Raw genomic sequence first — 13,724 nt, 5'->3', positions numbered from 1 at the left:
ATCTTGCCGTTTGTGTGGTCGCCGGGGAGTGCACTGCAGTCTGCATGCCCTTATCAATTCTCCACCAGCAGTGTTGCCTGAGTAATGTGTGTTTTCCCTATAGATACTATTCTGTGTCTGCCTTGTGGTATGTCTTGTGACTTTTAATCTCAGCTTTCCCTAGGAGTAGTTGGGCAACTATTATCATCCAGTATTTGTCAGATTATGGCTGCTGCATGTGTGTTTCTCTTAGTCATATTGATCTGACCTGTTGCCAGTTAAAGAAAGAAATGTGGTTCTTAATGCATTTTTCTTTCCTCCAAGGAATCTGCTGCTTTTAAGCAGAAAATAGTTACATTTCTTAGCTGTTTTCCTATGTGGTTAAGACAGGACAGTACATGAGGCCAGGACCTCACTTTGCATTTGGGCCTGACCCTATAAACGCTTCCGGCAGCACGTTTCCTTTCACATAGCACCAGGTCAGGAGTTCTTCAGCAGGTAGTAGGTCACAGCTTTTTGTTGGTAGACCAGGCTGGAGGCCAGCCACCAAGGACGCCCCAGCAGTCTGAGGTTCAGGGTGTGTTATTTGGCGATGAGTAGAGCCACACACAGCTGTCCCATGGGCAGAGGACTTTGCAGTCCTGGGCCATCAAGTCACCAAGAGTAATGATTGCTGAAATGACTTCATTAAATAATCCAGAAGTCTGGCTTTTACTCCTTTCTTTCCTGAAGTCCAGAAGTTGGTAACCCAGGATCTAGTTCGCAGCTCTTCCTGCTTGGTGTCCACTGTGGTAGAGCTGCTCCCATGTCAAGCGCCAAGACATGCTGTGCCTCCCTCGGTGCCGTGTCTGCTCCTGGCAGGGTGCTGGGCTTGGGTCCAGAAGGCCTGCTTGCTTTGCCCACCCTGACCTGGGGGAAGACAGATTTTTATTTATGTTTTATTTTGTTCTATTTTATTTTATTCTGTTCTATTTTATTTTTCATTTAAAAGCTATCCATCAGTGTGTCAGTTGAAATAGAAGGTAGTCTTCTGCACCGGTACTTACTTACTCATGTAAACATGCTGATCAGCTAAAGCATTAAAGCTAAAGTTGAGTGCTACATCATTTAATCAATGACCAGTGTATACGTAAGCACATCTGCAGTTGCAGGTGAACGTGAAGTAGTTTCCACCGTCACATCCAATTGTTAGGGTACACTTAGACACTGGAGATATCTTTTAATATGTACTTTATTAGGTAAGCGATCCTGTAATGCTTTGTGCTAAAGAGGGAAGTGAAAAGCAACTGAGTGATACCACCATTTCTAGGTGTTACTAGTGGTGGGTGCTATTAGTCAGAACTGGAAACTGTAGAGGACCTATGACCTTTTGTAAGTACTCAGCAAAACATTAAGTTACTGCTGGTCAGTTATAAGCAGTTTGGTGTTTAATAGTGGTTTATGATTATTTTCAGACACAGATGAATGAGGAGTTACCTGGGGCAACTTGCAGTTGTCTGGCCAGAACTGAAGCAGCCTGCAGTAAAGATGAATACAGGGAGGCTCACGCAGCAGAGGAGCTCAGCAGACGACAGGGGGCTTGGCCAGGGTCTGAAAGAGGAACTTGGAATGGATGTGGGGTATTTTGAAACAGCAGATGTCAAGGGTGTGAAGCAAAGGGTTAAAACAAAAGGAGTCAGGCATGAGAGAGTCATGGCCACGTGGAGATCCAGCTAAGACACCAAAGTGGAATAACATGAGCCAAGTATCAATGAAAAGCAGCCAGGTACCAAAAAGAACAGCCAGCAGCTAGGTTTATTTCTAGCCTCTTGGCATGCATGAGACATCCCCTTGAGGTGTGCCTGATAGCCAGAGGACGTGACAGCTTTAGCTGTAGCTCTTTTGTTTCCAACTGCTGTGATTTATGTATTCAGTTCTCTGGTCTGGTGCCTCGCCTGCCATTAAGAGGGCAATGCATTGCAGGATTTTTAGGGTAAATAATTTTTCAGTCAATGTAAGCCACCAGTTCCCAAGATTTCAAGACAGTTGGATGAGGTGGTGAATATACCATTCTTCTGCTGGTGGCTGCTCTGCCCACCAGAAGTACTTGAGAAGAAAATTTCATCTTTGTTCTACTTAGTGCTGTGCTAGCAAGCACTTGTGAGCAGGCTGCAGTTCACAGAGTGATGGGGCAGAAACTGATGCAGCCTGCTCGGTGGCGCAGGAGCAGTCTCTGCTCCTAGGGCTGCATTTCATTATTGGACTCCCTGGGCAGGTTATTAAAAGTGGGGCTTTGCCACCAGTTTTTGCCACTGAAACAGTGAGGTTTTGCCACCTCTTTGCTCCCTACTACAGGTAAAAAGGAGGCATGCAGCTTCACATCCAGTTTTTGTGGTGAGAAGCGAGGGACGTAAGCAGCAAATGATACACAAAACCAAGTCCCTTTCTGCCACATGACTGGGTTTCGTGAGCCAGGTCTTTTCCATAAGATGTCCTACATCTGCTCACAGGACCATAGGAAGCCTAAAACTCTGCATCCTAATTGAGCCAGGCTGTCTAATGAGACATACTGGGCCATCAGCAGCCTAAATAAATAGTTTTCCATGGCTGTGACTGTCTTTGGGGATTGCTTCATGTCTGGGGTTTCTTACCAGAGCCTGAGGAAGTGAAATAGCCAAGACCAGGTGAAGAGTGGTGGAAGGCACATGATTAATTTCTGGGCTCCTTTGCAACTCACAGCCTGAACGCCTCCTTGATGAGCTGGGCTTGGTGCAGCCAGGTTTATGGTCATTTCAGAGCATTGTTTGGAAGTGCTGATACTATCTGGGGTTTTTTAGGTGTCTTTTTTTACCAAAACTTAAAGGATTTCACTTATGGTGATGAATAAAAAGACAGAGCTGGAGCATCAGGGAGTATGCAGCAATGACCTCCTAGTTGCACAGGGACAGAGGCTGCAGGCAGGCTTGCATCTTACACCGAGTTGGATTGATGGCAGGTCCACCTGCCTGTGTGCCACTATCACTGTTCACTGCTTATGAAGAGAAGACCAGGCTGTTAAAAATTAATATAATAGGATATAGAAATAAAGAGTTGTGATTGTGGTTATTCATTACCATAGTAAAATAAAGCAAGGACATTTGATACTTTTTTTCCTAAGAAAAGCTGTGGCAAATGTTACCAAAATAGAGTTTAGGTTTTGGGTAGCTTTGCAAGTCATGTAGCCTGTGCTTAGATAGAATGTTCATCATGGCTTAGTAGTATTTTTTGTTAAAATATATGTATGTTCATTAAAAAATCTTCAAAGCAATCCCTCTTTGTAGTACAGCATGCAAAAGGTTAAAGTAATAAACCTTAGCGTCAGGCAGGTTTTAAGGTTTTGTTTGAGGAGGACTCTTCAAGTCCTTAAATGCCTGCCTGGAGTGGCCTCCACTTTAGGACCTCCTTGAGGCTTAGAGACGTCCTATATTTTGAAAAAGGAGGCTGTGGCCTTACATGGGGTTACAAAACCCCCAGCTATTCTTCTGAATGTATCTGTTTATTCGCAGTGCCAAAAGACAAATTTATTCTTTCCTCTGTGCTTTCCTAAGAAGCCCTTGTGCCCTTTAAAAACTCAGTAGGAGTTTGTGGTTAGCTTACAGAATTAACAGGGATGGAAACCTGAGCGGTTCGGTGTGTCCATTCTTACTGGAATGACTTATGGTTTTGACTCATGGGGTTTTTTTCTCAAACACAACGAATGTTTTATTCCAGCAACATACTCAAGTGCGGCAACAGGGAACATGCATGCAGCCAGTGCCACAGTTCAGCAGATGGGGCAGTAACTTCATAAAGGAGCTACCTCAATAACCTGTAGTCTTTAGGGTATATGGCCCTTCTGGGAGTGCTTACAGATTTACGTATCAAAAACTGTAGTGCATAGGGTCATTTTAATGCTTTTAAACTATGATATACAATTCTTTGTTTCTAAATGATTTAATTACAGGTTAATGAAGTAAGGGACTTGGATACTGTGTTACATGTAGAAATACATGTCTCTGTTCTTGATGCTGAGCGTAGACCTTTTCCATTTGCAATGGTATTCACATATTCGGGACTCAAATCCCCATTATCCATGCTTTGAGAGTAAGGCAGACTCTTGTCATAATATTACATTATAATCCTTCCAAAGATAATGAGGTGACTCTTGTTGCATTTCAAAACAGTGTGACCAAGATGAGGATTTGATCCAGCAGCTGCACTGTTCCAGAAGTACTAAGGTACTCGCAGCTATTTGATATCGAGCTATTTGGGCCCTCAATTGAGAAATAAATAGGTCAGGCAAGGCCTTTGAAAGGAATTTAATAGATACATCTCACACTTGCAGAGAAGCATGAAACTCTACTGCTAAAATGAAATTGGGTTCATGAAAGGTCACGGTTATCTTTTAGAGTAAGTTTTTGCATGTCTGCAGAGCAAATATTGCATTAAAGATAAGGGTAGAGCCTCTGTTTTACTGATAATGCTCCAAGTTTTCATTTTTTCCTCCAAATTATGATATAGCTTCCTGCAAGCTAAGCAGCCAGCCTGCTGGATGTGACTTGTTTTATTGCTATATAGTGATATACCAAACTAGAAAGGCATCAAGCAGTAAATACAAGAAGAACCATGAGCTGCCAAAAGAACGGGAAAATACTTTTTTTATTATTTTATTGGTGACTTTTAAGTCCTGCCATCAGTTTTTCAGAAAGTATTGTAACACGGATAATAATCCCAAACTGGCTTAACTCTAAAGCTAATTTTGCCTTTATAAGCACAATCACGTACAAATTTGAGAAAGGGTCTAAAAAGGACTTCATATATCTTTAAGTATATATAGATATCCATGTAGATAGATGTATAGATGTCTACACATCTATCTGTCTATATTTACATACAGATATACAAAGCATTTATAACCATACTTTGTTCTATCCTAAACTTCCACCAGAAGTGCCTTCCCACTGAATTTGGTGTCACACAAACAAGTGATTTCACACGTGGCACAATGGATCGGGTAGAAACCTCTGGTGGAGAGAAGAGTTTAAACGCACCCTTGGGGCTTGCAGCTAAAGCAAAACAGAAGCTTCCCCTGGCCTGCTAAAGCTGATCTGCTTTAGGACGTGTCCATCCTTCCCCTCGAAGTTCCTTGCCTCCCTCAGCCCCATACAGTGCCGAATTACAGTACCCTCTGAAGTGAGGTTTGCGCGCTGCTGTTGGTAACAGGAATCGGCAGGTCAGTCGCCGTTCAGACTCCTTTTCTAACCCAGCTATGCCGGATACTAATATCGGTGAGGCAGTAAGAGCTGGGACTCCGCAGCCCCCGCCAGGGCCATGGGCTGTGCGAGCTGCTGCAGCTCCTGTTGCTGTGAGCTTGCTGTTCCCCGCTCCCGGCTGGCTCAGAGGTGCCAGTGCCACAGCAAGCCCCGCTCTGGCTGCCCCGCGGCTGCACCAAGTGCAGCACCAGCCACACGCCTGGGGTTCACGAAAGAAGTGAAATTGGAAGAACTGCGGAATTGGAAAGCCCCGCTTTCGCAGTAGGGTTGTGGGGCACCCCTGCCCCTGTTACTGCCTTTGGTATACTTCAGCTGACCTGTTGCGGGCTGATGTATGAACCTGTAGCTACCTTCTTCGTGGGCCGTGATCTTAAAAGCTCATGAAGAGAAGCGGGGGCTGCCTTACACCCTGTGACCAAACCTTTGACAGCCTACAGCCCAGACCATGCAGTTGGGACACTTCCCAGCGGTGTCATGTCGACACAGCTGCAGCGAGGACGAGCTGGCTCTGGGTCAGGGGACATTCGGCTTCATGAGCGGCACGTGGTGACTGCAGCATGGTGCTGCCCTGCCTTTGGGCAGGGGCTGTGGCCCGGCGGAGGTAGCCACAGCTTGCTCTGAGCCTGCAGATGCTCCTCTGGGCCACTCCGGCTGGGGTAATTTGTAAATAAGTGATGGCGTCGTTCAAGTCATATGGAAAGTTTAGGTTTGGAAAGCTGAGATAGTCCTTGCTGAATATTGGGAGGTATTTGTATTTGGTTAAATAGAGGCCCAGAGGATGTTTGTCATTGAATAACACAGCAGAAGGAAATGCAGGAAAAACACTGTTATGGACGTGGTCTGCAGCCTGCTACGCTCCTGCTCTCACAGAAGCTCCATGCCAAGAAAATGGTTTAAGGGACCTGCCCCATCGGGCGCCTGCAGGAAGGCCTGGAACAATGGCCAATGCAGGAAGGATGTCGCAGGTGGATACGGCACGTTCGTGCCAAGGTGCAGAGCAGAAGACAAGTCACCACAGCTCCAGCGGACACCAGATGTTTTGTGACTTTTCAGTATGTTTTGAAAAGCATCCTGTGGACGATCGCAGAGCTGAGGAATAAGACTAATGGCGGGCTGTGATAATACTGGGTGGTTTTACACTGTAAAGGTAAAACCTTTACAAAAACTGCGTGTGTTTGCACAGCTGCTCCCCAGCCCCATGATGGAGGGATGTTGCAGCAGCTGGAGCTTGGGGGTCAAGTCTCCATCCTCTTAGTTCACCCCAGGAGCCTACCCCAACTCAACAGAGCTGCTGGAAGCCTCCTTGTATCCCTGCCAGAGCAGCAGTCAATGCAGAATACAGCTCAGGCTTTTGAGGTGTTCATCAGGGAAGGAGTGTATAACAGAGCAGACAATTCACAACCAAGAGGGAAACCAAAAGAACTTTTCAGGCCTGTAAGACCGATAGGAAGTCAGACGGTGTTAAGATGCCACTGGGCAAGGACACTTTTATCACTCGTACAGTGTCGCAGTTCTGCTAGTGGTAAGAGCTATTTTGTGGGCAGCATGGTACTAGTGAATTACTGGGTTTCATTCTCCAGTTGATATTTAGCTACCCTCTTTCACAAGTATCAAAAATACTTAAAGGGCAGAAAAGTAAATAAAGCCTTACCACAAAGCCTGGGCACAAGCAACGCTAAGTATCACTGGCTTTTGCCACTAGTATTATATATCATGTTGTCGTGGTTTAACCCCAGCCAGCAACTAAGCACCACGCAGCCGCTCACTCACTCCCCGCCACCGCAGTGGGATGGGAGAGAGAATCAGAAGGAAAAAGGTAAAACTCATGGGTTAAGATAAGAACAGTTTAATTGAACAGAAAGAAAGAAACTAATAATGATAATAATAACAATAATGAAATTACAATAATAATAAAAGGATTGGAATATACAAAACAAGTGATGAACAATGCAATTGCTCACCACTCGCTGACCGGTGCCCAGTTAGTTCCCGAGCAGCGATCCCCCCAGCCAACTCCCCCCAGTTTATATACTGGCCATGACATCACATGGTATGGAATACCCCTTTGGCCAGTTTGGGTCAGCTGTCCTGACTGTGTCCCCTCCCAACTTCTTGTGCCCCTCCAGCCTTCTTGCTGGCTGGGCATGAGTAGTTGAAAAATCCTTGCCTTAGTACAAACGCTACTTAGCAACAACCAAAAACATAAATGTGTTATCAACATTCTTTTCATACTGAATCCAAGACATAACACTATACCAGCTACTAGAAAGAAAATTAACTCTATCCCATCCGAGACCAGGACACATGTTTAGGAGACTGGTTCAGGAGGTAATTGGTGTGGGAGCCTGGAGCGGATGGCTTAACGCACTGGCCTTTGCCGGTGGGTTATGAGCGTGATACGATCGTGAATATGTAGTAAGGTAGCAGGCATGTTGCCCTTCTGAGGGCTGAAAAGATCTTGGCTAAATCCCAGCAAGACAGGGTGGGGAACCCTGGAACAGACCTCAACATGATAAAAATTGAGACCCTTCCTCCTGTTATTTGAAATGTTTTCTCTGATATAGTCCAACAATGACTTGGAAATAATACATGCACCTTCACTAAGTCCTGTGTTACTTTTGTCTAGTATAAATTGGTTGAATAGCTATAGGCTTATTCTGCTGTTACTTTGGTGTTTGCAAGCTTTCAGATTCACTGCATATGCCCTTGTGTTCATGTTTGTATTTGTGACTCTCCCAAAGTTTTACAGGACATAGCACATCTCCGAAGATGTTATTCATTATTTAAAACCTGCTGAACCGTAATCCAAATTCTGTCCATTCCCTGTTGGCCATTATTTATTTTCCATTCATAAACTTTTATCAAGTAACGCCAGGCAGCAGCCAAGAGGTGAAGTAAGCCATTCACAAACGCGTTGCAGGCTCATAGTCACCCGTAGACACTGGCTGGTGAATCATACTGAGCAGTAAATACATCCTCAACATCAGGATCCTTTCACATGCTGAAGGAAGTGTTGCAATTTTACTCATCTGATCTGCATATTGCTCTCTGGAGGCTTTCATCCCAACATGTTTCTTTTTACAATAATTCAGGGACATATTACGAAATCTGGAATTCTGCTAAATTCAAGCAAACTTCTTGCTGAGCATGACATTTAGAATCTTAATTCTGCAACAAGATACGTCAAACATATGGCCACATAGCAACACACTAAAATGTGAATTTACTTCGGGTTCAGAATCCTACACATGAGTATGCAGGGCTCTGCTCAGACAACGCAGGAGCATGCATGCTGCAGCTGTAAGTGGAAGGGACACTACAGCTCCACAGAGTTTTCCTGTCACCTCTGCAGCCTTATAAGCCCATTTGTGGGTGGAAATGCAGAGTTAACAGCTAAGGGCAAAAGACTTTGCCTATGGATGAATCTTACCATGCTAGTTATAACATGACTTTTGCCTGGATAATGGCAAGTGCCAGGGAGGGCGTGAGGAAAGAGATACAAACCTCTTCACTACAAATATTTCTTATTGAAAATATCCTGGAAGAAATATTTCGGAGAGTCTCAGTTTCACCTTTTTCTTAACCCTGTTGGTATTGCTTAGATGGCAGTGACACCCTGTGGTACCAGCCGCTGGTGCAGCACTCAGCAGTAGTTAGTTCAGAAGTCAGTGTAAGATTGCAATAACAAAAAGTCCAGGGTCGTTTTTAATTCATTGTCACAGACCACAGCTTCCATCTTCCCTGAGTGTCTTTGCCCTAAGCAGGATGTACCCTTCTGGATTTAAATGTCCTGGAAGTAGCTACTGCCTCTTTCTGAGCATTTGTGCAGTGCCTGCGTGGTGACTCTGTCTGGTTCGACTCACCTCTTGGCTTTACAGTAAGAGGAATCAGCAGTAGTACAAACCAGTATTGCACCACGGTGCATCTTTGCTATATAACTTAGTGGTGCCTCTCTGCTTGCCCCAGTGAGCAAGGAAAGCTTGTGGTTGGAGAGGACAGCGCTCATCTTGGGTATTTTCTCTCTTTCAGGGGGTTCACGAGTCGAAAGGTGTGACTGAAGATTATTTGAAACTGGAATCACTGATCCAGAAAGTCGTTTCTCCTTACTTGGGCACATACGGACTGTATTCGAGTGACGGACCCTTCACGCACTCTTCCTGTATCTTGGGTAAGAATAACAGAGGCTCAATTTGACACAGCACAGAGGGCTTCACCAAAACCTTGCTCCACACAGGACCAGGGCACACGAGAGGAGACTGCCAGTACTAACGCAGTGTGGTCAGGCTCCTTTTCTAAGGCCATGCTCTTTGCAGTGTGCAAAGTCACAGTGAAACTTGCCAGTGGCAGAAGGTGAAACCAGATCATCATAACAGCGCTCAATGGATCTGTGAATCTAGAGTGTGCTTAGTATTTCCAATCTACCTTTTAATGAGAGAGCTTTAACACAGGGTGCTTTATGGACAGTGAGAGGAAGAAGCAAGAAGCCATTTCTAGAGTGCTGAATAGTGTCTGTTCATTAGTGCACAAAGATCATACAAGGCTGTTTAAACCAGGGAAGAGAGTAGGAATTTGTCTTAGAGAAGACTAATGGATAAGCCTTCAAACCTATGAAAGCTTTCTGCAGAGTGGAAGATAATAAGCTGTTCTCCATCCCAGTGGAGACAAGAAAAATAAAGTGGACCACACATAGCAGGGGAAATTCAGATTACATGGAAGGAAAAGTCTCTGATGTCACATAAACCGCCTCTGGAGGCTGTTGAATCTTCACTGCTAGAGGCACTACATACATGTCACATACATAGGCATCCATAAGGAGCAAGGTGGATAAACATGGTCCTGCCTGTTGGCAGAGGCTGAGTGACCTTCTTAAGTGCCTTCCAGCTTATTTTCTATGATTCTTTGAGCTCTGAAGCATTCAGTGACCTCTGTAAAGGCAAGATTTGGCCAAGATGAAGGTCTTTCGAATATCCCATGTAGTAATTCAATCTGTTGAAAATGCAAGGGGGATACTACCAGTGTAAATCAAAAAGGAAATGTGGTAGTACCTGAGTATTTTAATGTAAATACTGTGATGGCCTGCTTGAATACAGAAAACAGAGGGGAAAAGAAGTTCAATTGTGTGTTTTCTATGCAGTCAATTTAATCTGTTTGCTTGTCAGAAATGATCAATAAGGTGGTTGATTTTCCCTTGAAGCTGAATGGAAAAAATGGTTGTATTGCAGTAGGCGTTTAAGAAACAAATCAGTTTTACGTGAATAAATAGAGGCCAGTTATTTATGGAAAATGGTTCAGGATTACTACTTTGTATTCGTTGCTTGCCATTAAAAGGCCACAAGCATTTAAACGGAGCCCCAAATTGATGTTTTCTGAATACAGGCTTTTGTATGTCAGGACAGAAAAAATGCACCCAAAGATAATAAAACTCCAGTGAAATGGATTGTTAAAAAATAAATGTTGTATTACATGACTGCAGAAGATAGGAAGGTTTTGGTGGACTGGGCACTTCCCCTTGCTGCGGTCTGGGGTGTGGATCTGTAGCAGTACCCCTGAACAGGTCTTACTATAGTCAATGGACCTGGATCCAAGGGAGTGGAGTGCCTAAGTCTCTGCTGCTTTTAAAGTAATGCATCTAGTTCTGTCCAGCTATTTTGGTAGCGTGATTTAAAGCTGTGACAAATTGTCCTTGGGACTGGTGAGGCCACTGACCTCTTTTCTTCCCTGTCTGGCCAGCACACCCAGCCTTCCCTTCCAGCCAAGCCTTGGTGTAACCAAAAAGCCAGAGTTCCTGTGGCAGGGCAGCCCCAGGGAACCTTTTCTATTTGCCAGGTCAAACTCCTAACAAAGCAAAAATCCAAAGGTGAACTTGGCTTAGTTGATTTCGCTGCTGAGGCAGACACATCTGCAAAATACAGTCTTAAGTACAGAAACTGGTTTTTTCAGTAGTACAGCATATGATTGGAATTTGTGTCCAGGTAAGCACATAATTATACATAAGTAAAATTTTAGGAAGAGACTAGCATTTGTAAAGGAAGTTGCGTGGTTTGCAGGGGAACATATACCAGCATACTGATTTAAAGCAGACAATTTATATGCAGTGGCTGTGGTTGACTTGCAGAGTGTAACTTGATTCCCTTCTCCAGCCACACGCCTTTTGTGGGGATGGCAGTGAGAGTAGCAGGAAGAAAGCTTCGAAAGTGAGACCTATTATTCACATCACTTTTTGTTTTTAGCACAAGTGAGTCTGAGCACTGAGGTCCGCAAAAAGTTTGCATAATGATCGTTTTGATCTAGCTGCCAGAGAGCACTCCAGCCCTAAACCACTGGTGGAGGATCTCTGTGCTGACCTGCTGCCACCTGCTGCTCATTCTTTGGAAAGAGCCCACTTGGTTAACAGCAGCATTCATACCATCACTGCCGGATTGACTGCAGGTTTGTTCCCCAAAAAGGTTGCTGTGGGCACTGCCCTCCAGCTAACGTTTCCAAACACTCTTGGTGCTCTCTCCTTGTGTGGTCTCTGACTGATGCTTTGAATCTGAGTTTTTCCAGAATTATTAGTAAGACTGCCTGTCTTAATCCTTGTGCCCCAAATTTGAAGAGACCTGATTTTCCCAGGGTGGGTGGAAAAGTTAAATTTCAACTACTAGAAATTAGCGATGACCTTTATAGCCTGAACAAGAACAGAATTGCAGTTTCTGTTCTTGTCTAAAGAAAGTATTTGCAATTGTTTATTCAGGTCTCCCACAATATTTAGTGGTTTACTCCAGCTGCTGAAGTTGTATGAATATAAGGGAATCTCCACTATTATTTGTAAAGATAGGTTTGGAGTCTTCAATGCACTAAAGAAATATAGGAAATCTGAAGCCTATGGATCTACAAAACTATCAAAATGTATTCTTTTATAAAAATTTGTGTCATTCAAGAAAAGCTCATGAATATTCAGGCCTTGACTTTTCTTTTGAACACTCATAATTATTAGTACCATGAAAATAGGAGACTTTGTGGATATTACTCTGGATCTTTCTCTATTTACAGAGAAGCGGTTCTTCAGGCGCTCAAAATCAGGTGACATCCTCGCCAAGAACCCTGTCGTGCGATCGAAAAGCTACAACAATCCACTGCTGACACCAGTGGCTGAGTATGAAACCGAGGGCATGGCTGCCAATGGAACAGGCATCCGAAGGCACTCCGTTTCGGAAATGACCTCCTGCCTGGAGCTCCAGGGGTACTCCAACCTCACCACCATCATGGACAACGGTTCTAAGAGCTCCATGACGGCCACGAAAAGCTCGCTGTCAGGAGACCAGGAGAGGCCCAGCACCGGGTCAGTGCAATGCTCTAGCAAACTCAGCACAGTTGAGCAACAGAAGGGACTCTTCCACTCAATGGACGACCCACATAGGTCTTTTGAGCTGGACAGGGACCCTTCCTTGATTCCAGTTCCTTCTTCCAGCCCTGAGAACATAGTGGATCAGATTCTGGAGTCGATCGACTCTGATTCTGAAGGCATTTTTATTGATTTTGGCCGAGGCTGTTCCAATTCATCAGCATACAATGTGGACGTGAACAGACAGAGCATCATGTGAAGGACATTGGGAGACAAACCTTGGGGTTTAATATATATGAAAGTTACTAACGCATTGAGTCGGACTATGAGCAAGCTATATATGTCTAGGGCAGAACCTCTGTTGTAGGTCATCACAGCTGTACTAAAGTACACAAACACAAGTTTACAGCAGGCAGGAATCTGCTGTGAGGGGGAAGAAACTCCAACCACTTCTCCTTGTCCCTGTCACTCTGCAGTTGGATTTCCTATTATCTTTATAAACTTAGGGGTTCACAAGCTGACAAGTGTCTGGTAAAATGCTATTGGTGCAGCTGGCAGTGTTTGTTCAGTAAAACAGCCTAGCAAATGGCCGTGTTCACTTTTAATTTTCTCAAGAGATTTCCTGTAGACAGCAGGTTGTTCTCTGAACCGTCACACCTCAGCCAGAGTAAAAACATATCCTTTTAAAAAAAACAAAAAAACCCAGAGGCTGTGGGCCTTCATGCCACAGAATACAGTGATAAAGAAGTCTCTTTTAATCTTTTTCTTGTACATCTTGTATGCACTCCTTTGCCTATGGTGAGTTAAGAGTTCTTGAAGAAAGGCAAATAAACAGAAATGTGCTACCTGATGTCACGTGATGCCTCGTGTCTCATGTTCTGTTTCACAGCCAATACCTTGTGTCTGTGAGAGAGTTGTCTTGAAACTGGCTTTTAAGGCCATGTTTATTTGCTCTGAACGTGGCAATTCCAAGAAATCTGTGCACTGTTGACTCCTGGAGCATCCGTTGTATGGAGAGATTCCAGCAGAAATCAACTTGTTTCCTAAATAAATAAAAATATGGCCTCTCGGTGGAAATCCTCATTATATATTTATATTCTTAAGGAAATACAATAATGCATGTACTGTCAATTATGTATTGATACTTGGGG

At 44.2% G+C, this 13,724-nt stretch overlaps 1 protein-coding gene across 10 annotated transcripts in view; it reads left to right on the top strand.

The window, feature by feature from the left end:
- Nucleotides 1-13,423, top strand: part of PRR5 (proline rich 5) — a 94,833-nt gene extending 81,410 nt beyond the window's left edge. For all 10 annotated transcript variants that reach the window (XM_030040947.2, XM_030040948.2, XM_030040950.2 and 7 more), the window contains 2 exons: nucleotides 9,279-9,417; nucleotides 12,282-13,423. In XM_030040947.2, coding sequence (XP_029896807.1) covers nucleotides 9,279-9,417; nucleotides 12,282-12,832 — 690 coding nt within the window. In that variant the 3' untranslated portion in view covers nucleotides 12,833-13,423. The remainder of the gene's footprint in view (nucleotides 1-9,278; nucleotides 9,418-12,281) is intronic.
- Nucleotides 13,424-13,724: the final 301 nt, after the last annotated feature.

Source organism: Aquila chrysaetos, chromosome 17 (assembly GCF_900496995.4).
Source record: "Aquila chrysaetos chrysaetos chromosome 17, bAquChr1.4, whole genome shotgun sequence".
In the NCBI taxonomy this organism is placed as follows: domain Eukaryota; kingdom Metazoa; phylum Chordata; class Aves; order Accipitriformes; family Accipitridae; genus Aquila; species Aquila chrysaetos.
This window is presented reverse-complemented; position numbering and strand designations above follow the sequence as displayed.